Source organism: Schistocerca cancellata, chromosome 5 (genome assembly GCF_023864275.1).
Source record: "Schistocerca cancellata isolate TAMUIC-IGC-003103 chromosome 5, iqSchCanc2.1, whole genome shotgun sequence".
In the NCBI taxonomy this organism is placed as follows: Eukaryota; Metazoa; Arthropoda; class Insecta; order Orthoptera; family Acrididae; genus Schistocerca; species Schistocerca cancellata.
In genome coordinates this window covers 351621906-351649702 of record NC_064630.1, presented here as the reverse complement: position 1 = coordinate 351649702, position 27797 = coordinate 351621906, and the positions used below count along the sequence as shown (strand labels likewise).

At 43.5% G+C, this 27797-nt stretch overlaps 1 protein-coding gene across 1 annotated transcript in view; it reads right to left on the bottom strand.

Moving 5' to 3' along the window:
* Window positions 1-27797, bottom strand: part of LOC126188056 (kalirin) — a 2181516-nt gene that overhangs the window by 1277783 nt on the left and 875936 nt on the right. Inside the window, exons 8-9 of the mRNA XM_049929493.1 lie at window positions 6387-6500; window positions 3485-3684 (exon numbers count right to left, since the gene is read on the bottom strand). Of these exons, the coding sequence (XP_049785450.1) occupies window positions 3485-3684; window positions 6387-6500 (314 nt within the window). The remainder of the gene's footprint in view (window positions 1-3484; window positions 3685-6386; window positions 6501-27797) is intronic.

The window sequence follows — 27797 nt, the reverse complement described above, 5'->3', positions numbered from 1 at the left end:
AGCTTAGGAATAGATTGCAAATTGAATCATATCAGGAATACAGTTGCACTGTCATGTGATCACAACGATTACCTGTCTTCATTTTCATTGTCACATATTATGACTCTTATCAAAGGATTGTGTTGGCTACTAGTCATCATCTAAATCTTAATGCCTTATTAACTCACAAAATGCCCTTTGCTGCATACGTAACTCGCCCAACATCAGTTGTTTCTCGAGTTGTATTGCACTGAACTGAACTGAATTTTTATTATTGTTCATCGTATGTTTATGAATTTTGTATGTCATATAATATATGTTTTTTTGTTATGCTGATTGCATGTTATATGAGACATGGTTCAATATTAATGGACTATTGTACATGAGAAATGTGATTTTGCTGATTGGTTCACACATGTGTTGACATTAATTGATCTGATGGAAATGTAACAACTATTTTGCCAACAGTTCATTGTTTCTGCACTTGTAACACACTGGGGTAAAATGAATGTGATAATAATCAATGCCACTAGTTGTCAGACATAATTATAGATCAGAGTCCTAAACACAAGATGACATACAAATGCTGCTGAACTTCACACCCATTTATATGAAACATATGAATCCAATGAGTGAAGAAAAAGTGAGGCAACTGTATTATAAGTTTAAGAAAGGCCTGTCTTCATATGCAGAAAAGTGACAGTGTTGTATCCAGACTGACAGTCTTACTGAATGCATGAATGCAAAGTGAGATGAAATGTCACTTTACAAGAAGCAATATTCCTGCAGGATTTTAAGGAGTTTCTGGTGATTTTGTTTTAAGAATTATGACATCTGTTGTGGCACTGTATTAACTTTCTAATAACCTCATCATGCAAGGCAGCCACCTGTGCTTACAGTCAATTCTCTATGGTTGTGTGCAGCTCATTGTCAATACCAAAATGCTGTCCTCTTAGTAAGAGTTTCCTGAGAGTGAAGAGATGAAAAGCAGTATGTCTTATCATGTGTCTAGTGCCCACAGGGAGATGTCAAACCTACTAGTTACATGCATCCTCCTGGAATAGCAAATGACTTTTGTTGATTCCATTTGCTTGCTAATACCTTTGGGATACTATGGTCACCTATAATTTTATCTTGTACAGTTAGTTCTGCTATTCAGTCCCAGCTAATAATCTTCTTCACATTGCTCAGTTCCTCATTCCAGAAGATTTCATGAATTAGCTGGAAAAAAGAGCTCATTTCTCTCTTCAAACAATGTGAAGCACACATAACCAGCTGAGTTACATCATTTGAAATATATATTGTCAAATTAACCATTAATACAACGTGCTTTAAATGGCCACCAGGCTGCTCTTTCTCTCTTTTTCGTATACAATAGATTAGGCAATTACAATACATTTTTCATAACATTCATCATTAATGCAGCCTCTGTGATTTCTTGGTGGTCCATCACAACACCTTCCATCAGCAGCTGTATGAAACAACACATCCACCACACAGAGTGACAACTTTTGTTCACCATTCATGCCCACGGAGGTTCAAGTCCTGCATATATTCTGGTTCTGCGTAAACAAAAGCCTACCAACAGTGTTTTGCTCCACTCTAGCTCAGTTAACTTAAAATAATAATTTTACTCTCTATATTCATGTGAATATCTTACATTTCTTGAAGAGCCTAAGAGTGTTCCATGACAGTTCATAATGAAATGTCATGTTACACTACAATCTGTAAATCCTGATTCAAAGTTCCTGCTCCATTGCCACATTTTGCTGTCACTCATGAATGTTTCACCCTACACGCTACTAATTTGTTGATGAATTTTAGCTGTATTGTACAACTCAGCATGAAAAAATCAAATGACAGTACACACTTCAAACTTGGGAGACACTACTGTCCTACGCATGTTTACGTGCTTATTGCACACTCAAAATTAACAGCAGCAAAGTAACATGATCGATGGGTATACTGCAGACACAGTGCAACATGTCTGCACAAAGCTTCATCAGATTCTCAGTGTGGTTTTAATTTTGTGACCTGTCAGACCTTAAAAAACAATAGCCCTAGTTTTTACAAAGAAAAACAAATATTTTGATGTATCTTCTTACAGATTCCAAGTGGAATGGTCCTCATGGATGTGGAATCCCATATGACAGTATGAAATGAAAGTAGGTATAGTATACTCACTTTTTTATTCTTATATCACATATGTCTGACAACATTTGCATTGCAAATAGAGATTTGTTCAGGCACTTCAGCAGTTATGTGGTACTGTCCTCCCTGTAAAGTTTATTATCATGCTGTATTCCCATGAATTTAACACTCTAACTTCTTCTATAATTTTCTCAGCATCATGTGCATTTGAATTGAAATCAGAAGGCTATGAGCATCAATCCTCAACTGTTTTCAACAATTGTCCAATACCATCAACTTAGCTGCCACGTGCTATACACCACTTGCCATCTCTCATAAGAAAGTTCAAATGTCACCTCCACCACCACCACCACCACCACCACCACCACAATGACTACTGTTGCCAGCATCACCAAATCTACTACACTAGAATTACTGCAACAAATGGAGTAACAGTAAATAGTAAAATCCTCCATGACTAATCCACTACAGATATTTACGTAATCCTTATACATACAAATTTGTGCTGAAAATGCTGTGCCAAAGATGTGGCTTGTACTTTTCAGTGCAAAAAATGTGAATTTTACTATCATTCTGATAACAGTCCACAGAGCTTTTTGTATTATCAAAAATTCTCAATAATCTGGTGGGCAGTAGAAATATTGCATTACACAATGAAGCCTCTATCTCTCATTTTGAAAAATTATAATTATTTACTGTTTTTAGAGTTGTTTTACTTTCATACAGTACATTCTTTCTTTCTTTCTTGACATGCTATTCCTTATTTATCACAGTTTCGAGATCCTTGTAAGGCCAGAGATAAATGAATTAAACACTTTGAAATGAAAAACAACTTAAGTTAAATCTTAAAGTGAACAAATGTTTATTCTGTGCAATTATTTTTATCACTCACTGATTCAAACATATGGATAATACTAAAGATCACACGAAAAGCAAAATGAAAGAATTTTGATCTATAATAATACAAAAACCATCTGGTGGTGAGTTATCACAGACTTCTTTTTCATCAGTTTATGATTGTGACACTCCATAGATAATCAAACAATACCCCTATGAAACAGACCACTTACTCAGATGCTGGCCAGGAGTAAAGCTAAAAAATAATGTTTCATATCAAGTAGAATTCTTACATGTTTTAAGAGCATATGCCCAAGAAACAAATACAGAGTTTAAGAGAATCTTAATGACAGTATGTGCCCAAAATGAAATGAGTTTCTTGTTTCATTAAGATAGTCATATAACCACCTAACTACATACTGCAATAACATTCAGTGAAATGTACTAATTTAAGACCTTAATGCAATATTTATGCATGGTAAACTCTGAAGAAATAAAATCATAGTATCAGTCTTACCTCTGCAAAAGTCTCTGACCAATGAGATCAATTTCTTCTACAGGTGCTTTCATAATCTTCTTCTTCATTTCATTGTGCACGTCAATGCCATGCTTTGCTCCTGCAATATCACTTGCAAGGTCATTTCTACTCAAGTCTTCTTGGAGATCATCAAGGCGATCGAGCAAGTCAGCTGCTTGCCATATAAAATCTTCTAAAGCCTGTTGATGGCACAAGGCAATTAGCAATTACAAATACATCTATGGGTATTTTAGATAAATATTACAAAAATGAAACTGACAAAAATAATATGTTAAATTCCCTAAAAATTCTGTACTTTTGTGTTAATATATTCTGGTGTTCAAAATTAAAGCAACAAACTGAAATTTTGCAAGGTTGCACTTATTGTGGCGCAAAACAGTGTAAACAGGTAACAGTAAAGTAGAAACAATGTAAAGAAAACAGAAAGTAAACCACTGCAACATGCAGAATGGTGGACAAAAGTGTTCTTAATTTTTTCTTACTTAATCGATGTGTGCACACATTCTGACAACTGGTTAATGTGCTCAGTACGGGGTGTGGCTACATCTGGCAGCAATACAGGTGTGACTGTGATGGGACATGCTGTGAATGACGACATCATTCTCATGTTGAGGCTAAAGCACCCGTTCTTTCTGCAGAGCTGCTTGCAAGTTCTGGAGAGCAGCTGATGGATGCTGATGCAAACTGTCCCCCTAATGCATCCCACACATGTTGTATGGAATTCAAATCGGGATAGCAAGTAGGCCACACCATGTGTGCAACATCTTCCATTTCCAAGAAAACATCAGTCACCTGTGCTCTATGAGGTTGAGCATTATTGTCCATCAATACAAAGTCTGGGCCCCTCAGCACCTCACAACCACCTTGCCAATTCACCAGTAGAGCTCCATGAAGAGGTGTTTGAATGGTCAATATAACCCCTGCCCTCACCTTTAGGGATCCTTCTTGATATCAGTCTCTTTCTACAATGTTTGGGTCCTGAAATCATATTCCCTGTTCTATCCAGATGTGAATCAGTCAAGAATCACTCACTCTCCAGACCAAATTGAGAACATCTGTGAAAAGAGTAATGTCCCACTTTACTCCTGTCTGAGTGACATGTTGACGATGCCACTCTAGACATTCCCTTCTACGACGACCCATCGGAGGTACACATAAAGCAGGTCTCTGACAACAAAAGCCACTCTGCTGAACCCTTCTGTACACCATTGCCTCGATGCGACGCATCCAGTGGATGCTGCGAGGTCAGATGCCAGTTGCTGTGCAGCACTAAGGCGGTACCATCAGGCCCTTATAGACAAATAAAGGTCCTCTCTTTCTGATGTCACACATGGTCGGCACTGCCCTGCTCTTTGGGATACAATTCCAATCTCTAAAAACTGTCAGCACATCCAAGAAACAACAGAACAATTCACATTAAGCCACTAGTCCACATCAATTTGTGACTTTCTTGCTTCCATTTTTCCTATGGCCCTCCATCACAGAGAGTCTGGTAGGCACATTCTCTGCACTCTATGAGGTCGAGCATTATTAACCATCAGTACAAAGTGTATACATCGACTATGGATGTAAGACTACCCAACAAACACTATCCCATCTGACAGGAGCCTTGACGTCATTGCTGGCTTGGTTGTCCGTTGACCAGAATGCCATCTTCCGTGCAGAACACAGCTGTACGGGCATCTGTTCACAGTTTTGTATGATTATGTGGTGAATGAGCACAGAACGGTGAAACAAAGGTTTATTGCTTTAATTCTGGACACTAGAGTACCTTGTAATTTAGGGTAAGTATGTAGTTACACAACATCACATACAGGCACATAAGAGAGCCCGTATTTAACTGAAGAGTACATCAAGCCTAAGTCAGAATTTTTATTAGATCTTGCAACAAAAATCTAAGCACTGTAGAGAAGCAAATTACCAGATATGACCCAAATTCACTCACAGACGTAGTACTGAATTCTGAATATCTTTGAACAGAAGTAACACAGTAAAGGTAAGAATGAACCATTAGAGTAAAACATATGGGAACACTGTTAAGATAGTTAAGATGAAAAAAGCGACATTATGCAGCAGACAAACTGCATTATAACAATTTCATGAGCTATCTATAATACTCCATGTTCTGTTTATAGAAACACAGATCTGAAAAATAGGCTAATTTACATAAATGAGTTACATGGAGACTGTGAAAGGATGTCTTAAGGAGTTGTGTGCAATATGTAAACGTTAACAGGGGATGAAATGGAAAGAAACAAGACAGCAGTAGTAGTAGTAGTAGTAGTAGTAGTAGTAGAAGAAGAAGAAGTAGTAGAAGCTGTTGTTTACTGGTGAAAGAAATGAGAAACAGAGGGAATGGTACAACCTCATGTCTCAGAATATGCAAATCAAAGTAGGAAAAAGGCTGTTTAAAAAAAAAATGGTTCAAATGGTTCTGAACACGATGGGACTTAACATCTGAGGTCATCAGTCACTTAGACTTACAACTACTTAACCTAACTAACCTAAGGACATCATACACATCCACGCCTGAGGCAGGATTCGAACCTGCGACCATAGCAGCAGTGCGGTTCCGAACTGAAGCACCTAGAACCGCTTGGCCATAGCCGCTGGCAAAAAAGGCTGTCATTCATGGATTTTCATTATAGATACAGAAAGCCAACATATCAGAATTGGTGGTTTAATGCCAGAGTGAGTTAGTAGCTACTCCAGGATGGAAGGGACACCTGCGTTACTACATTACAGCGGTATCAAATGGGATGGTGAAACAATAGCTATGTTTCTTGCTGTGATAGTATTATGAAATTTTTACTATGACATATACATAGGATTCTAGATACTTTTCATAGATAAAAACGAAAACTCAAAATGAATGACTTACCAGTCTCATATCTATCCACTGCGAATGGTCGTAATGCAGCGTTCCTTCCAAGTCAGATGTCAACTGAGAAGTATCAATAATTTTTGGCAGTGCTTCCAGGCTGATCATGTTGGTCTAAACACAAAACAGAAACATAACATAATGAATCAGCATTATGCCTGTATGTGAAGCTATACACACATCAAAAAACGTTTTGCATCACCTCAGTTTCGAGATTTCCAGACCCTGTACAGAAAATTGAAGTAGAGATCAACATAATCATTTCTGCCCTTTTTATTGCTCATGAAAACCACACATTGCATGTTGTACACCCATACAGAGATACCTTCAGAGGTGTTGGTCCAGATTGCTGTACACACCGGTACCTCTAATACCCAGTAGCACATCCTCTTGCATTGATGCATGCCTGTATTCGTCATGGCATACTATCCACAAGCTCATCAAGGCACTGTCTGTCCAGATTGTCCCACTCCTCAATGGTGATTCGGCATAGATCCCTCAGAGTGGTTGGTGGGTCATTTCGCCCATAAACAGCCCTTTTCATTCTATCCCAGGCATGTTTGATAGGGTTCATGTCTGGAGAACATCCTGGCTACTCTAGTTGAGTGATGTCATTATCCTGAAGGAAGTCACTCGTAAGATGTGCACAATAGGGGCGCAAAATGTCGTCCATGAAGATGAATGCCTCGCCAATGTGCTGCTGATATGGTTGATATCGGTCACAGGATGACATTCAAGTATTGTACAGCCATTATGGCGCCTTCCATGACCATCAGTGGCGTGCTTCGGCCCCGCATAATGCCAACCCAAAACATCAGAGAACTTCCACCTTGCTGCACTTGTTGGACAGTGTGTCTAAGGCGTTCAGCCAGACTGGGTTGCCTCCAAACACGTCTCCAACAATTGTCTGGTTGAAGGCATATGCGACACTCATCAGTGGAAAGAACGTGATGCCAATTCTGAGTGGTCCATTTGGCATTTTGTTGGGCCCATCTGTACTGGGCTGCATGGTGTAACGGTTTCAAAAACTCAAATGGCTCTGAGCACTATGGGACTTAACATCTGAGGTCATCAGTCCCCTAGAACTTAGAACTACTTAAACCTAACTAACCTAAAGACATAACACACATCCATGCGCGAGGCAGGATTCGAACCTGCGACCGTAGCGGTCGCGCGGTTCCAGACTGAAGTGCCTAGAACCTCTCGGCCACACCGGCCGGCCAAGGTTTCAAACATGGACCTTGCCATGGACACTGGGAGTAAAGTTGGGCATCATGCAGCCTATTGTGCACAGTTTGAATTGTAACACGATGTCCTGTGGCTGCACTAAAAGCATTATTCAACATGGTGGCGTTGCTGTCAAGGTTCCTCCGAGCCTTAATCCATAGGCAGTGGTCATCCACTGCAGTAGTAGCCTTCGGGCAGGCTGAGCAGGGCATGTCATCGACAGTTCCTGTCTCTCTGTATCTCTCATGTCTGAACAACATCGCTTTGGTTCACTCCGAGACGCCTGGACACTTCCCCTGTTGAGAGCCCTTCCTGGCACAAAGTAATAATGCAGACACGATCGAACCGCATTACTGATCTTCTAGGCATGGCTGAACTACAGAAAACAGGAGCCGTGTACCTTCCTCCTGGTAGAATGACTGAAACTAATCGGCTGTCAGACCCCCCTCCGTCTAATAGGCGCTGCTCATGCATGGTTGTTTCATCTTTGGGCAGGTTTAGTGACATCTCTGAACAGCCAACGGGACTGTGTCTGTGATACAATGTCCACAGTCAACATCTATCTTCAGGAGCTCTGCAAACCGAAGTGATGCAAAACTTTTTTTGATGTGTGTATATCTGGTTTCAACATCAGTACTACCCCAGAAAGCAAAAAAGGTACATCTTGCAATACAAACTGGAGTCAAAGACAAGTGTAAATGAAGGAGACTAATCAGAAAAAAATAATATTACAGACTGAACAGTAATTATTTGTATAACTCACTGCCCTCAAACTCTGAAACGGACATAGTTAGTAACCTCCACCAACTCGCTCGCTGACCCACTGGGCAATCCGTCTGACTGCGTGGACACCTGCACTAATGGAGTGTGGGCTGGCAGGCAGCAGTCAAGGGCAGAAGGTAGAAGTCTGTGGTTGAACTAACAAATCCAGGCGATGCACCCACACACAGGTGAATGACTTGGGGCAGATCCACTTGGTGGACCGGTCAGCAGACTCATGCACTATGTATGGGGGCTTTAACACCACTGTGTTACATAAGCTGCCACTATAGAAGTGTAGCAAATCCATTGTCAAAATGTAACTATCGAATATTATACGAAATATAGCTTCAGGTTCCGCATAAATAATGAAAAATTACACATTTCAACTTAAAGATACGCAATAGTAAAATGGTTAACCTAAACACAAGTCGACAGTGAGTCACAGAGTGAAGTGAAGTTTTCAGTGATGACTTGTCTTAGCAAGGGTCTAGTAACAACTGAAGCAATGTGCCTTCTTAAAAAAATATATATTTAAAACATTTTGTTCACTTCTTTACATTCAGTAAACTTGCAATAAAACTTATGCTTGGACTAAGCAACGGTAATTTACCAAACTGAAAACATGAAGACATTATCAGATTGACTCTTCCACACTGCAGTAGCTTTTATACCTATATGAAAGCTTCTGCTAGAATAAACTGTATACTGGTTTGGCACACAGTTATAATCTGCCGGGAAGTTTTCGAAAAGTGTACACTCAGTTGCAGAGCTAAATACTACTTCAGCAAAACATTTCTTAGGCTGTGGCTAAGCCACTTATCTAATATCATTTCTGCCAGGGGTGCTAGTCCTGATAAGTATGCAGAGGAGCTTCTGTGAAGCTTGGGATGTATGAGGTATAGTCAAAACGGTTTAATCACCTCCATGAAAAAATAAAGTTAGGTACTCAATTTTTTGTTAGTTTACAGGTACAATCTGCAGTTCTGATACACACTGAAACCCCCTGCTACACTACTGTAACATGCCACTACATCACGCAACCCATTCACAAACAATTGTATCAAACAGTCATTTGTTTTCTGCATCTGAAGGGGCAGAACGCTGCAACAATTCATGCCAAGTTGGTGGAAGTGTATGGCGAGACGGCAGCATCAGGTGCAATGGAGGTTACATGGCACACACACTTCCTGTGTCGTCAAATAAGTCTGAATGATGAAGAAGGAAGTTACACAGACTGGGCATAACACCTTAGGGAAACAGAGTAAACATCTTACAAAAGTTTTTCACTACAAATTTCAGGTTGAGGCCAGACAAATGCTATCAATGGTGGTGTTGATTTTACCAAGTCATCCCTGGCAAAAAAAGCGAAGAACCCGGAAGAGGAGGACTGAACTAAATTACACTTCACGGGTTTACGGGGCATACACTGTTATTTCAGTGGTTACAATATCGAGTCAAATTTGCAAATAACTTGACACTGTGAGCCTACATACCAGTATGACATCACAATCCTTCTGGTCTACATGCATGCACTGATTCAGTTGAGAAGGGTGTCATGAAACTGTTGTATCCTCTCTTGAGGCACGCTGACCGACACCTGTTGTAAATGGTTCCTGATATCATGGACTTCGGCATTGGGATGGAGTTAATGGCCGAGCTGGCCTCGCACATGTTCATTTGGGCGCAGATATAGCGATCTCACTAGCCACAGTAGTACCTCAACATAATGCATAAAATTACCTGTCATGTGTAGACAATCATTGTCATGTTAAAAAATGGCACCATGATACTGTGGCATGAGAGGTAATACGTAAGGATGCAGGGTGTTCTTGACATACAATTGTGCCATTAGAATTGCCTCAATCACTACCAGCCGTGACCTGAAAACATACCTGATGGCTCCCTACACCATGATGCCGGATGTAATGGCACCCATTCACTGCCCGAATGGAACTCGCTCGCCGACCCACTCGCCAATCCGTCTGACTGTGTGTGGACACCTGCACTAACGGGCTGGCAAGCAGCAATCAGGGGCAGCTGGTAGAAGTCTGTGGCTGAACTAACAGATCCAGACCATGAACCCAACTGTAGGCCCATTGCTCACACACAGATGAATGACTCGGGGCAGATCCACTTGGTGGACCAGTCAGCAGACTCGTCCTCTATGTATGGGGGCTTTAACACCACTGTGCCCCTCTGAAGTACAATTGACTGCTGAACAAAATGTGGCTCCATTCATCAGCAGCCCATGATTCCCGCTCATGGTATCACCCCCAAACATAGCCATTCGTGTTGTAGAGTTAGTGGCAGCCTAAGCTAGGGACTGTAATTCCCTAGTCTGACTGCTGCTATTATCCAAAGAATTGTGTGGGAGATGACATAGAATGTTGGAGGAGTCCATTACTTTCTCTGGGATGGCAGGCACAGATGTGAAAGGGTTATGATTTGCTTGTTGCACAATATAGTGATTTCCTCTTGTCGCTGACACATGTGGTCGACCCTAACCTTGACAATGAATGTGTCTGCCTTCACTTTCCCAGGCAGTCCAAAATCGGGCCAATGTCATGTCCGAATGCCCCATATATCTGGATATTCAATGAGGCCTCTTTCAAAGTCGGTCAGACGCTGAAAATGCTGTCCCGCACAGTGATCATTCAACATCTAACGCCATTCACACTTCTTACGTACTCTACAAAATGTCATAACTACATTAAACACTAACAACCCTAACACACTCTGGTGGCGTTAAACCCATCACAGAGAATTGCAACTCTAATCGTTTACATACCCGCCAATGGGGTGTATGTGTACGAAGTTACACTGACAACAGATCATTTTTTATCAGGCAGCGAAACTGTCCAGCTGAAGAGGCCCAGAGTGGCTCGCATGATGTGAAAATAGTTGCACTTACATGTTCACAGGATGAGTGCCTCTCCAGGCATCGTCAGTTGACAAGTTAGTATGTTTATCCAAATCACCTGATGGTGATTTGGCAGTAAGCCGAAACCGGTAATGGTAATACTTCTGTAATAAAAAAGGAAGAAGTATGTGTCAGTCTGTCTCTCTATGAATTCCAATCGAGGCGACAATGGAAAGGGAAAATTAGTCACAGGTCAGTTTTCAACATGTTGCACATCTTTCACGTGACAGTGGTCGTAGCCCGCTGGGTTCCGCGACTGCTCACGCCCACTCGAACTACTCGCCCAAACGGGGCATTACCAGCAACATTGCAGCTACACTCAGGCCACTCCAAGTGACTTCTTTGGGCCCCCAATCACCATGGAGTGCGACTCCGAGACAAAGGAGGAAAGCATGTGGATTCACGATTGCCAAAAAATACGAATACCCAACCATTATCGGGCAAAGTGATGCGAAATGTTTGTCGGGACTGCCATGGTGCCTTGGTAACAGACATTGCTCGTAACAAGCAGGATATTCCTGACGTGGCTGTGTTATGCTTCAACACGAAGTGCCGCGGGAAGGCGTCCGAGGCATGTTTGTACTCCACGATAAGGTGTCAACTCATTCCGCACAGGACACAGTCACGTAGGCTGCTTCCTTGGGCTGTCAAATTTTGCCTCAGGCACCCAGGGACTTCTTCTCCCGGACGAAGAAACAATTTCAATGCAGGCATTAATGAATTTTCTAATACACTTCAGCTAAACAGGAAATACTTCATTCTGAAGCCAGTGGCCGTTACAGTGCAACATTCTAAATTATCTCAGAAGCGACTGGCTTGTGGATTATGTTTACAGGAAGGTTTATGTTTCTGCTGTGGTTTATTTTTATGGCGGTTTTCTGTATTGATTGTTGTATACCCTATACATTTTTCGAACATTTAAACTATATTTTTGAATAAGGCAGCGCTGTTTCGTTCGAAAGTGCATGTGACGCCCTCCTGAAACACGAAGCGGTGGCTTCCCGTTTAGCTACAGCAGCAGATGGTCATGTCATAAAGTGTCGTCCTGACTGAGCGTTTATGGAGTAGCTGCTAGTACGTTGGTGCGAATATCGTTCAAACTCATCACGTGGAATCCTGACAACAGAGCCAGTTTTCGACATCACGCGGTCTTCATAACGCTTTAATTGCGCGCCTTTTAGAGCCGCTTCAATATTAGCGCATGCTGGCCTTTTTTATCGCTTTCAAACGCTAGTCTTTGAGCAACAGAATTATGAGAGCCTCGTATGTTGCCAGTGTCAAACACCCAACGCACAGTGTGAAAGAATTTTGGAAGCATTACGCATATAACCTCGGATCCGGAACAGTAAAACGATAACACCATGTGTTAAAAAGTTGAATGTAAGGCTCTCATTTCGAAACTAATGGCGCCTACCAATTTTCATGGAAGCTACGGCATATACAGAAAGCACAATGACACAGTTGAACAGAGTAAGATTGCATCTAGATACTGTCATTTTTCCACATAATCACCATCATTCGTTGTGCATATTTGCTTACGATAAAGAACCAGTGAAGGCTAGCCTCTGACTGATTACAGGACCTGAGTCTGGAACATGATAGTCATGTTGTCCATCTTTGATAAAAATCTGAAGGTTCTACATCAGAGGCACTACAGTAGATTTGGTCGGACAGTCCAGCCAAATTTGGTAATGAGTTCCATGATCACGAAACTGTTGTGGGGTCTGGCGTTACCGTGCTACGAGCGGAAATTTGTCTTCTTTTATGGCCTTTCATCTTGGCCTGTGTCGTTTTGTAACGCGACATTCAGACACTTTCTTGGTCGTAATACGCCGATTATAGTTGAGCGAGACGCTGTTCATTATGGGTAACGGCAGATGACCAGGGTCAACCTGTGCGTGACTTGTCGAGCACTTCGTATAAAATGCAGTTCCCACCGTCTCACATCGCTCACGTCTACTGCGTCGTCTCCATACAGCTTTAGCAATCTGAAAAACTTAATGCACATCTCCGTTTACGTTCAGCTTAATGTCATATGCAAGCGATCTCCCTTTCTGCTGCTAGCCGTCACAAAACAACGAAACCAACAGAACATCAGCGAAAATATTAATAAATTAATGCTACATAATGTGTATGGGACACTCAAAGCCAACACAAAAAGGAGCACTACTTTCGAAATGCACTAATCTCTGTTTCAACAGTACAGTGGTACAAAGGACTGGCAGACTACATACAGACTTATTAAAAGAAGGAACAACTTTTTATCTTTAAAAATGAAGTGGTAGAATTAAACAAGTAGTGCGGTGGGGCTGATGAAAATTTATAACCACACTGACAAAAATTGGTAAAGCCATTGCTCCAATTATTATCTGTGGAAGCGAAGGACAAAAAATAATTCAGTAGCGTAGTTAACTTTGTCACTTGCCTAAGGATAAACAGTACTTGACACAAGGAGATCACAGTCCACACGTAAAAGGGCGACAAGGCAGGCAGATTACAGGATTATCACTACGCCCAGTTGCAAGAACTGCATCTAAGTAAAGAGCGGGAAAACTGTAGAAATTGTAAGATATATTACACTAACACAAGGAATCGACCACTAAATAAACTGCTTCTCAAGAATAACAGCTTCGCGACTGGAATAAAAGTAGGTGTCTGGCGTACAATATCCAGATTGAAAGCCTTCAAAAGAATACTGCCCAGTGATGTGCACTTCCAAACCTACGAATCGATCGTCAATCGATTGTAGAACTTTAGACTTACGTAAGTTTATTTCCAGGAACGAGAACGTCACCACATACGTTCGCATGTTCGAAGGCACAGAGAAAATCGTTTTTCGATGAAGTGATATCGAAAGGTTTGTTATCTCGTGTCTCCCATATCTTAACTCCTTTCTCACCTACTGGATATGCTGAAAAGGGAAGGGGGAGGGGAGGACGAATCAAGCGGACTTGTGTAATTCCTGGCCGAAGTGATGTAACACTCTCTGATTTAAATGTTTTATATTATTTTCTCAAACACTGAACTGATCTCTCGAAATTAATTTGCTGAGAGCGAATTCCTTGGCATCGACTCTATTAGTTATCGATCCACTATCCAGCAGTGACATATGAAGAAGTAGGTGATGAATTCGATGGACTACGATAGACAGACTTATACAGCATGACATATGGAAGTTTGGGTCGGTGTGGGTAGCGTGCATGGATAGCAGAAAGCGGGAAATTTAAGCTCGATTTCCGGTCCGGCATAAATTTCCAGTCACTATTGGATAGCAGATCTATACAGAAAACAGCTGACGTAAAGGCATTCACAGTTACCGGATTAATTCCGAAATGATTTCTTACAGCTGTGGATCGTCAACAGTGCTTGTTCTTTTCGACATGCATGTATATATTGAATTAATCACCATCACCAACGCTACCACCATTACTGTCACGCAAACCGGTTTGGGGTTTGCACAGTGTACACCGCTTACATACTGACTAATCTATGGAGTGTCTTTTTTTCGCTTTGGTATCCTCAAACATGTAACATGTTCACCACAAGAATCACTGAGTATAATTATTCCTTAGTCGCCATAGCAACTGCAACTGGCCATTAAAACAGCAACATCGGGAAAGTAGTATGCAGTAAGTGTCAAACTGGCATAAATGGTTGGATATACTAATGATTAGTATTTCAGTGCAACCCCACGAAGCACGTACCAGAGTCCACAGCTGTAATACAAATAGAGAGACCACAGATTTAGGAAAGCCATACTCAGCGTAACGCTGAACTTAAATGGTACCATGTGACTGGCGTTCGACAGGATAGTCGAAAAGGATCTTACAGCCAAGTTACGATACTTAAGTCAGCAAAAGACAAGCATCCAAGCCAACTGTGCGACGTCGTCTGAGTATTACGGACTGTCATTACCGCGACCATTGTTGCGACAGCCTAGTCAGGTACACGAGCAATGGTGTGGTGTGCCCAGCGGCAACATCGGACACATGAGTGGACACACATCGTCTTTCCAGAATAAAGCCAGTTCTGCGTACAGCATCACGATGGACGCATTCGCGTGTGGAGGCTCGGAAACGAACGAACGTTGCCAGATTGCATTCGTTAACATCATACAGGCGCAGCACCTGTCGTAATGGTATAGGGTGCCGTTCGATATACAACACGGCTCCCCCCCCCCCCCCCCAACTCGCTCAGCGACTAATTAGGACATTAGGTGTTACATTAATTACGTGTGAAAGCTAGTGGCAGTACACTGTCTTCGAGGTCACTGTAACGTTACCTTTCAACAAGAAAACGAAAGACCGCACGATGTCCATGGTGTCCTAACATACCTCGACATTGAGGATGTTCGACTGTTGCGCTGGCCATCATGTTCTCCAGATCTCTCACCCACCGAAAACTTCTGACCAAGTGTTGCCGAGTGTCTGGCATGTCAGCATTCGTGAGCCACTACGAGAGATTGCCTCTGGTATGGAGCTGAAGCAATACGGAACAATGTACCCGTATGTGCCATCTAAGCTCAGCTCGACTCAGCGCCCAATCGGGTTCCAGCCTTTACTGATGCCAGAGAGGGCATATCTGTGTACTGAATTTCCCACCCCTTGTACCCCCCCCCCCCATCACCTACAGTATACGAGCATTTACATAATTTACAATGAGGTGACAAATGTCAAGCGATACCTCCTAAAATCGTATCTGACTTCCTTTTGCCCGGCGTAGAGCAGCAGCTCGATGTGCGTAGACTCACCAAGTCGTTGAATGTCCTCTGCAGAAATACTGAGCCATGCTGCCTCTACACCCGTCCATAACTGCGAAAATGTTGCCGGTGCAGGATGTTGTGCATGAGCTGACCTCTCGATTATGTCCCATAAATGTTCGATGGATTCACGTCGGGTGATCTGGGTGGCAAAAAGCATTCGCTCGAATTGTCCAGAACTTCCTTCAAACCAATCGCAAACAAATATAGCCCGGTGGCACGACGCACTGTCATCCGTAAAAATTCGATCGTTGTTTAGGGACATGAAGTCCATGAATGGCTGTAAATAGTCTCCAAGAAGTTGAACATAATCTTCCGAGCGAGGTGGCGCAGTGGTTAGCACACTGGACTCGCATTCGGGAGGACGACGGTTCAATCCCGTCTCCGGCCATCCTGATTTAGGTTTTCCGTGATTTCCCTAAATCGTTTCAGGCAAATGCCGGGATGGTTCCTTTGAAAGGGCACGGCCGATTTCCTTCCCAATCCTTCCCTATCCCGAGCTTGCGCTCCGTCTCTAATGACCTCGTTGTCGACGGGACGTTAAACACTACCCACCACTACCCACCAACATAATCTTTTCAGTCAATGATCGGTTCAGTTGGACCAGAGGACCAAGTCCATTTCACGTAAACACAGCTCAAACCATTATGGAGCCACCACGAGCTTGTCCAGTGGCTTGTTGACAGCCTGGGTCCCTTGCTTCGTAGGGTCTGAGTCAAACTCGAACCCTAATATGAGCTGTCACCAACTGAAATCGGAACTCATCTGACTAGGCCACGATATTCCAGTCGTCTAGGGTCCAATTAATGCGGTCGGGAGCCCAGGAGAAGCGTGCAGGTGATGCCGTGCTTTTAGCAAAGGCATTCATGTCCATCAGCTGTTCACGTAGCTCTTTGATTAACGCCGAATTCCGCGGCAATGCCCGAACGGATACGTTCGTCGTACACCTCTCATAGATTTCTGTGGTTATATCACGCAGTGCTGCTTGTCTTTTAGCATGACAACTCTATGCAAACGCCGCTGCTCTCTGTCGTTAAGGGAAGGCCGTCGGCCACCTTGTTAGAGGTAATGCCTGAAATTTGGTATTCTCGGCACGCTCTTGACACTGTTGACCGCGCAAAATTGAATTTCCTAACGATTTCCGAAACAAAATATTCCAGGCACATTCCGCGTTCAAAATCTGTTAATTCCCGTCGTACGGCAATAGCCACGTCGGTATCCTTTTCCCATGAATTACCTGAGTACAAATAAAAGCTTCGCCAATACACTGCCCTTTTATACTTTGTGTACGCGATATTAACGCCATCTGTATACGAGTATATCGCTTTCCCAAGACTTTTGCCACCTTCGTGTAGTCGGTTCGTTATTACTCTGTACACTGAGGTCAAGCTGCTTCGCAATCGGTGCCATCACTTACCTGCAGAAAAAGGAAAGTTAACAACTGCTTTAAATTTTGCTGCAGGCTCAGAAACGTGAGAGTGACGACTCATAGAAAAGTCGTTTGGGGATAACCCATGCGTCACTCTTTTCGCTGGGTGGTGCAACTGTTTACATACGGCAGAACAGCTGTCGTAGCTCAGCGCAGACAGGCGATATGAGCTCACCAACCGCATTGCAGTCCAGTCCTGCGGGTTGCATAGCTACTGTGCGCTATTCAGAGGAGGATGGCACCGGGACACGGCCGTGGTGTTCATGTCGATGCGGACGGCATGTAGGGATACTACAAACCCCTAACATTTGCAGCCCGCAGTTTACTGTTCATTCAGATGAGTGGGAGAGGAAACGGGCATTCAGCAACAGCAGCACTATGGCTCGATCTGCAATCGTTCTCACGAATGGAAGGCAGGCGGAAGAATTGTCTGTGTGTTTTAGCTGGAGTAAATACTGATCAAACGACAGTTGGCACACTCAAAAGCCGCCAATAGAAAGGCTAGAATTATTTCCCGTTTAAACCAAAGCGCAGTTCGTGAATAGGGCGCTACGTGACACTAATCGGATAATCACTTGCCTGAAACCCTCCGTCTCATGATCCGTCGCTTTCCTGTGGAAAATAAATGTGTGGCACAAATGCTTCAATGATATTGAAACTGAGCTCCTGGCATTATATCTCGTCGTTTTTACCCAAACAGACATCGTAGTCGATATGAATGTCCACTGCATGAATACTTGTGAGACTCGAATGTGATCATCTATAGAACCTTTCTCGGAATAGTCTTTAACACCGGCATTAGTTTATTTCTGCAGCGTCCCAAAAGCAAGTACAGCAGCTGCGACTAACTTGTCCTGCCAGGCTAGTTAAATTATTTAACCGCACAGGTGTTCTCGGCGCTACAAACCGTTGTTATTCAGCAGACTGACTAGCGGCTATAAGTGAAAAATAAAAGGGAATGGCCGCTAAACTTCCTGTCAGCACAAGACGCGTACTTTACATTCAGTGAAGTGTATACTCGCATCATATAAGCTTTTAACTAAAGTGTGATTTATGTGAAAGCCCCCCCCCCCCCCTCACCACTGGTAATCCGTACCGAACTAGGAATTTTTCCCTTTTTCTGTCAGTTATTGAGTCACCAGACAGACGATCTGATCTAGATATAATTTCCAACAACGATCTGCTTTGAATGCAAGCGGAGGACGCCTTCATTCGAAAATACCTTTAAGAACTGTAGCAACAGATCTAACAACACTTCAACAAGACGATGAGCACAATATTTTCTAAAAAAATTACACTGCGGATTATCTAGGAAATGCTTTTGATCGCCGTGAGCAAATGAGTGACAATGTTGTTGAACCTACGTTAAGGTAAATACTTAAGTTGAAATTTAAGACACAATATTACGAAATATGAAAGGACCTGTTGATACGGAACCACTGCGGATTCAGAAAAATATCTTTCTTGTGAAACCAACTCGCTCTTTATTCAGAGGAAGTAACGAATGCTATCGACAGGGGATCGCATGTTCACTCCAAATTTCTAGATTTCCAGAATGCATCTGGCCCAGTTTCTCGTAAACTGAAAATAGCAAACAAAATGTTGTGGCGAAATCTGACCAAAGAGTGCGTCTTGCTGGCAGAACACTTGGAAGGAGAGACTGTCTACACTGCGTTTTTCCGTCCCCTTCTGGAGGAGTGTGTGATCCTTGACAGGTCGGATGACGAAAGACATCGAAAAAGTTCAAAGAAGGGCAATTCCATCCGTATTATCGCGAAATAGGGGCCACAGTGTCACGGATACGATAAACGAGTTCGGAAGGCAGTCACTAACACAAAGACGTTTTCGTTGCGTTGAGAACTTTTCACGAAATTTTCTCCTCGAAGTGCCAAAAGGTTTCGTTGACTCCTATCTATACAGAAAAAACGAACATTGTGGTAAAATAATAGAAACCAATGCTCGCACGGAAATATTTGTGTGTTCATTTCTCCCATGTGCTGTTCGATAGTGTAACAGTAGAGAAATAGTCTCGAATTGGAGTCATGAATTCGCTCTTTAAACACTTAAGTAAGAATTGCGGATGGTTCAAATGGCTCTGAGCACTATGGGACTCAACATCTTAGGTCATAAGTCCCCTAGAACTTAGAACTACTTAAACCTAACTAACCTAAGGACATCACACACACCCATGCCCGAGGCAGGATTCGAACCTGCGACCGTAGCAGCCTCGCGGTTCCGGACTGCAGCGCCAGAACCGCACGGCCACCGCGGCCGGCAAGAATTGCGGAATAAGCACGTAGATGCAGCTATATATATATATGATACCAATGTTGGAAAATACTTCTTTAGTGAAGACACAGAAAATGAAAACTCAAATATATAGATGAAAAGTCATTCAGTTGGCGCTGACGAGCACAGGGCAGTTAGCAAGCGGAAGCAATTGATCTGCTCAGAACCCTTCACCAAGAAAGACGGAAATAAACGGCAGACAGCGAAAATAAAATTCCTTCTCATGAGTAATCCACTTAGATTTCAAGCGTAAAGCACTCTCTTCTTGCCTATTTTTCTTTTAGATCATATTCGTTTTGGTCCTGTTTCTCGTTAATCAGAACTATTTTTGATTTTATGATTCTTCACTGCCTACACTATCTTCTGGCACGCTTTCCATCCTCCCTACAATTTCCGCACTTAGTGCGCTTCTTACACATCTTTGCTATCAATTCGTCTAATCTGCTTCATGTTTTATTTGCCGATTGCTTTTTTCTCCAACTTTTGAATTGAAACTACTTACGACGACGTTCATACCTCTCTTATGTCTACTTCACAGAACTGCGTTTCCAAATTCTTTTCGCCAACTCTCTCCATTCCTGAGTAATCCCTCTTTGCACATAATGTCTCTTCAGTATTGAATCAGTAATACAGTTTTTGGTTCGCTAGCCATTCCCACTAACTGATCTTGATGTCACGCAGTCAGCTCCACGTGGCTGTTTTTCTACACTGCTAAGTTAGTCACTTCTCTGGTTGATTCTTGCTTTCACTATGAATCTCGTGTGCCACATTCTCAATCTTGTTTCATAGCCATTGAGTACTTTCGTTCACATTACCTCTCCAGATCTATTAATTGCTGCTACATGGCGAATGAATATTTGCTGTTGTGTCATATTGCTCAGTGCACCTCATCCCGCTAATAGTAATTAAGAAATTATGCTTTCACAGATCGAAGCTCTTGATTTTATAATTAAGTGGCGATGATGGTTTGAATTTCGAGCGACTATTTGCTAATCCGGAAAAAGGAAAATACAGAGAAACAAGACGTGTCAAATTTCTCCGTGAAACCAAAGTGTGTCGAGAGAACGCAGTTTCATTTTCACTGTCATTTAAACGTCGGTAAGAGGGTAGAATGGACGTAGTGCTGGCAAACGTCGGTCTTACATTCAGCATATTTAAATACTTCATTAGAAAAAGTGACATTGCACAGTATTCATCCCTCGGTGTTCTTCCCGATTAGCTACGAAAGAATATGGTTCCATAAACCTGAGATTAGCAACAGAACAAACTTTTAGCGTAATTCTAACAATGATAATGTGTATGACTATTGTTTTTTCCAATATTCAGCCACAGCGATTATAATAAATACTAACTGATACACTTATCTACAACTATTACTAGTTTCGCCTTTTCACTTCAAAGATGCATCGACTAACTGATTGTGTAAAAGGCATTGTATAGTGACAGCCAGCATGAAAACATTATAAGTGAGATCGGTTTTCATATTCTGTACGCTATCTTAATATCAGTGCACTGTGACTGACTACACATCGAAGAATTATGACCACTGCCCTCACCGAGCGAGGTGGCGCAGTGGTTAGCACACTGGACTCTCATTCGGGAGGACGATGGTTCAATCCCGAGTCCGGCCATCCTGATATAGGTTTTCCGTGATTTCCCTAAATCGCTCCAGGCAAATGCTGGGATGGTTCCTTTGAAAGGGCACGGGCGACTTCCTTCCCCATCCTTCCCTAATCCGATGAGACCGATGACCTCACTGTTTGGTCTCTTCCCCCAAACAACCCAACCCCACTGCCCTCCGCGAGACTGAACCAACCTGGTGGCGTTCCAGGAACATAAGAGTATAACTAAACCATGTAATATTTTGACTAAAGTTCAGTCTTGATCACACCATTTATGTTTCAATGATATAGGTAACCGGTTTCGGTTATTTTTACATAACCATCATCAGACCCATGGCTCCCTTAGGATGGTAGGCGGAGCTCTCCTCAGCTGGTACGAAGTTAACTGATCAGTTAAGGGAGCCATGGGTCTGATGATGGTTATGTAAAAATAACCGAAACCGGTTACCTATATCATTGAAACATAAATGGTGTGATCAAGACTGAACTTTAGTCAAAATATAATAATCTATTGATCACTGTATTCCAAAAATTTTTACCAAAATTGTATAAACCTTGTAAGCTGAGCAGAGAAGAACGGGGAATCATTCTAGTGACTAGAGCGACCGCAAATGGTTAAATCCAGTGGCATAACCGACTTTGACGCGAACTGTTTTGGCCCGTTGCTTAGGAAAGTATATCTCAGAAATGGTGAAGGAAGTCGGCTGTTCGCGCGCTGCTATTTTGAGCATCCGTGAAAAGTGGTTGAAGAATGGTGAAACCATAAGTACGTGACGACGTTTTCCCGCTCTGTAATGCAGGATAGGCGGCGACCTGTGGCAGATCTGACGACAGAGTACAACGCTGGAACAGGCACAACTGTTTCCGAGTATACCTTTCAGCATACATTGTGTAACAAGTGTCTTTTTAGAAGGAAGGCGCTAAGTATCCCTACTTGACACCACATCGTCATTTACGGATTGCAGTGAGCACAGAATCGTGCAAATTGGATCGTGGATTAATTCAGACTTGATGGTTGATGAGCGGGTCCGGATATGCCGTCATCCTGGAGAAGGGTCGCTCGAAAATGTGCGTCATACACGCAGGCTGGTGATGGCGGATTGCACGGAACCTGTCGTAGTTACAGAAGACATCATATGACTGTTACGGCGTAAAGTCAGCGCCGGCACGCCAGTCGGGAACGACAGGGAAGAGAAGGCTATGAGAAGAGGGTCAGCCAATCGCACGCTGACCGACCTCCCTCCAGGACGACAACGCGACAGCAGTGGCCCCTAGGTGGAGAGGACGTAACTGCCGCGCACGGCTGGTGGCAGCCGACTTCGATAGCAGCATCAAACGTTAGCCTCTTCGTTAGGAGTCTCTGCGTAGCACAGACTTGTGTCTGTCTACTCTGAAGAAGACTGATTATTCTGTATGTCGCCGTTTGCCTGCAACACATCTATCAAAGTTAAGTACTGTAATTTGTCTTGTTGTAATAGAACACATTAATACGAGTTGTTTGATTGTTTGTCTTGCGAACCGAGTATGCAAGATTCCTAGACACGACAATGACAGCTAAGGACTACGTGAAAATTATCGCTTCATGCCTGATGTCCTCCCCAATGTCGATGGCATATACCAACAGGATAATTGCCCATGTCACAAGGCCATAGTCTTGGTAAAACGGTTTGAGGAAAAGGACAGTGAATGCATTTTGATGTCTTGGCCACCAAATCCTATTGATCTGAACACAAATGGCTCTGAGCACTATGGGACTTAACATCTGAGGTCATCAGTCCCCTACAACTTAGAACTATATAAACCTAACTAACATAAGGACATCACACACATCAATACCCGAGGCAGGATTCGAACCTGCGACCGTAGCGGTCGCGCGGTTCCAGAGTGAAGCGCCTAGAACCTCTCGGCCACAACGGCCGGCGATCTGAACACATCTGAGACGCTATCAGACGTGAGCTCCGCTACCACAAACCACATGACCGTGATTTACGGAGACTGTGTGGCCCTTGCGTAGTCATCTGGCGCCACATACCTCCGAAAATCTACGAAGATCTTGCCGAATCCATGCCACAATCGCTGCTATATTGTGTTCGAAAGGTAGACCGAGACAATATTAAGCAGCTGGTCATAATGTTCTGGTTCCTCAGTGTAAACTGCGGAGTAAAATTTTGTACGATCTAATGATAAAACTTAAATGCTACGTTATATGCATTTAATTTGAAATTTGCTCTTAATGGGGCAGTCCTCTTTAAAAATTTAAAAAATCGATTTTTTTTCTTAAATGCTCTCTTCGTTATCGGGTTACAAGGCGATTTGTGAAAAAGTGCCTGCAAAACCCATTCACAGTGAAAAATAATAATCGACGTTGCCGACAGTGTGGCAGCATGTAATCTCAACGACGGCCTAACAACCGTTAAGGAAATCATGAACGAGCTCGAACTCGAGATCGGACCAGCCTGTTACAACTTCTGCAAAAAATCGGAAAGTGAATCGAGCGATCAGAGCAGCGAATGACAGAAGCTGCCGAAGAGGGCTGTAGTACCACCGTGACCATGAAGAAGATGGAGGAGGGCCTCCTTTTGGATACGGGAGGATTGCTTTGTGGCCCAGCAAAGTAGCCGGCCGGAGTGGCCGTGCGGTTCTGGACGCTGCAGTCTGGAGCCGAGCGACCGCTACGGTCGCAGGTTCGAATCCTACCTCGGGCATGGATGTGTGTGATGTCCTTAGGTTAGTTAGGTTTAATTAGTTCCAAGTTCTAGGCGACTGATGACCTCAGAAGTTAAGTCGCATAGTGCTCAGAACCATTTGAACCATTTTTGGAAAAAATGTAACCCGAAACTTTAACCGCGTTTTTCCCGAAACCGTACTTCTCAAACTGCTGGGAATTATTTTTAGAACGGTACGTACGATTTTCATCGCAGCTTGATGATGGCATTCTAAATAGAATTGTGTATCAGTGTACGTAGCCGATTTGAGATATCTTCAGAAATGTATTATCGTTCACGCTGTTGTGAATAATTGTTACAGCGCGTCACCATTTTGTTAGAACTTAATATTTTTCAATTATCCTATGTATGTCGATAGAAAATATACTGAAAATCACTTTGTTACAGGCCAGTAGGAGTGCTTTGGGAACTCCCGACGATGAAAAATGTGCCGGCTCCAAGAGGTAATGATGATCACATGATATACTGCGCACTATGGATGAAAGGCAACATGCAGATTCCATATTTCTAATTTTTAGTTGATATAATGAACGGCAGGTAGCTCTAAATATGGAAAATTTTAAGTTAATGGGGATGAATAGGAAAAACAAACCCATAATGTTCGGATACAGCATTAGCAGTGCCGTGCGTGACCCAGTCACGCCATTTAAATATCTGGGCGTAGCGTTGCAAAGCGATATGACATGGAACAAGCATGTGAGAACAGTGGTAGGGAAGGAAAATGGTCGATTACGGTTTATTGGGAGAATTTTAGGAAAATGTGGTCATAAATGAGACAGCATACAGAACGCCATTGCGACCTGTTCTTGAGTTCTGTTCGAGTGTTTGGGATCTGCACCAGGTTGGATTAAAGGAAGACATCGAAGGAATCCAGAGGCGGGCTGCTAGATTTCTTACCGGTAGGTTCGAACAACAGGCAAGTGTACCGCGGAACTCAAATGGGAATCCTTGAAGGGAATGCGACGTTCTTTTCGTCGAACGATATTGAGAAAATTTAGAGAACCGGCGATTGAAGCTGATTGCAAAACGATGCTACTGCCGCCAACTTTCATTTTCCATAAGGACCACTAAAACAAGATACGAGAAATAGGACTCATACGGAGGCAGAGAGACATTCGTTTTACCCTAGCTCTGTTTGCGAGTGGATCAGGAAAGGTAATGAGTAGTAGTGGTACAGGGTACCCTCCGCTACGTATCGTACGGTGGTTTGCGAAGTATGCATGTACACTACAGGCCATTAAAATCGCTACACCAAGAAAAAATGCAGGTGATAAACGGGTATTCATTGGACAAATATATTATCCTAGAACTGTGATTACATTTTCAGGCAATTAGGGTGTATAGACCCTGAGACATCAGTACCCAGAACAACCACCTCTGGTCGTAATAACGGCCTTGATACGCCTGGGCATTGAGTCAAACAGAGCTTGGATGGCGTGTACATGTACAGCTGCCCATGCAGCTTCAACACGATACCACAGTTCACCAAGAGCAGTCACTGGCGTATTGTGACGAGCCAGTTGCTCGGCCACCATTAACCAGACGTTTTCAATTGGTGAGAGATCTGGTGAATGTGCTGGCCAGGGCAGCAGTCGAACATTTTCTGTATCCAGAAAGGCCCGTACAGGACCTGTAACAAGCGGTCGTCCATTATCCTGCTGAAATGTATTGTTTCGCAGGGATCGAATGAAGGGTAGAGCCACAGGTCGTAACACATCTGAAATGTAACGTCCACTGTTCAAAGTGCCGTCAGTGCGAACAAGAGGTGACCGACACCTGTAACCAATGGCACCCCACACCATCACGCCGGGTGATACGCCAGTATGGCGATGAGGAATACACGCTTCCAATATCCGTTCACCGCGATGTCGCCAAACACGGATGCGACCATCATGATGCTGTAAACAGAACCTGGATTCATCCGAAAAAATGACGTTTCGTCATTCGTGCACCCAGGTTCGTCGTTGAGTACACGATCGCAGGCGCTCCTGTCTCTGATGCAGCGTCAAGGGTAACCACAGCCACGGTCTCCGAGCTAATAGTCCATGCTGCTGCAAACATCGTCGAAATGTTTGTGCAGATGGCTGTTGTCTTGCAAACGTCCCCATCTGTTGACTCAGGGATCGAGACGTGGCTGCACGAACCGCTACAGCCATCCGGATAAGATGCCTGTCATCTCGACTACTAGTGATACGAGGCCGTTGGGATCCAGCACGGCGTTCCGCATTACCCTCCTGAACCCACCGATTCTATATTCTGCAAACAGTCATTGGATCTCGACCAATGCGAGCAGCAATGTCGCGATACGATGAGCCGCAATCGCGATAGGCTACAATCCGACCTTTATCAAAGTCGGAAACGTGATGGTACGCATTTCTCCTCTTTACACGAGGCATCACAACAACGTTTCACCAGGCAACGCCGGTCAACTGCTGTTCGTGTATGAGAAATCGGTTGGAAACTTTCCTCATGTCAGCACGTTGTAGGTGTCGCCACCGGCGCCAACCTTTTGTGAATGCTCTGAAAAGCTAATAATTTGTATGTAACAACATCTTCTTCCTGTCGGTTAAATTTCAAGTCTGTAGCACATCTTCTTCGTGGCGTAGCAATTTTAATGGCCAGTGGTGTAGATGTAGATGTATGTCTTCCACCTGGTGCAGCGGATAAAGAAGCGTCTGATGTGGACTTGAAAATGACTTCTTAAAGACAAAGGCGTAAGCAATAAAGCCGTATCATCAGGTTCAGTATTACTTCCTTATTTCACTTAGGAAAAAATATCATGGAATCCTTAAACGATCTTCTTGTAGTTCAGTTAAAAGAATATTTTGCCTTTGTAGGGTGCGCACCACATGTTCAGCCTATGGGTCTATAGATTCCAGTTACGGCCCTGCCTGGGTAAACAAAGCCGAGACGAAAGCAGGTGGACAAACTGAACAGGAATGTAGAAACACATAAGATGGGCAGCCAGTGGAACAGAGAGAGGTGAAAAAGGGCTCGTGGAATGGGAACCGGGAGGGACTAGGAACTTGTGCTGGGTATCAGGAGGCGGGCGGCGGAGGCAAATAAACAGGGAGCGGTGCGACACTAAATATACAACAGAGGTCCGTAGCGGGCCTTCTGGAATTAGACGGCCGCTTCCTGCGCCGCGCGGAGCACTGTTAACGAACGGTGGCCGGCCTGGCCGCAGCGTGGAGCGACGGCCGATGGGCGCCGCCTGTATTTATGGCGCAATTTGTCTCAGTCGCAACGGCAGGCCGCGGGAGCCTAGACTGACGGCCGTGTGTCTTCTCCCCGAAACAGCACTGCCGCGTCAGCACGGGGCAGTACCGATCTGCATCCGACTCGCCCTGCCCTCACTAAGCATAAGAACTTTACAGTTTACGAGTGGTCGCGCACGCGCTAGCCTCAAAGAGTATGCAGGGAGATTCTTATTAACGTTGGAAAACCTCCGAGGCGAGGTAGACGACGCCGGGAAAAATTTAATGTAAGACACAAGGCGCTGCAAAAGTTGGGAAAGACCCCAAAAGTGGATGACTAATGTTGGAACGTGTGACGTCACAGGATGACATACCTCGCCGCAGGTGCAACGTTGAAGTCTATCTCTCTGTCGCGCCTGATCATCCCAACACAAGTCAAATATTCGCGTCGGTGTGGCTCCGGGCCAATGTGCGCGACTT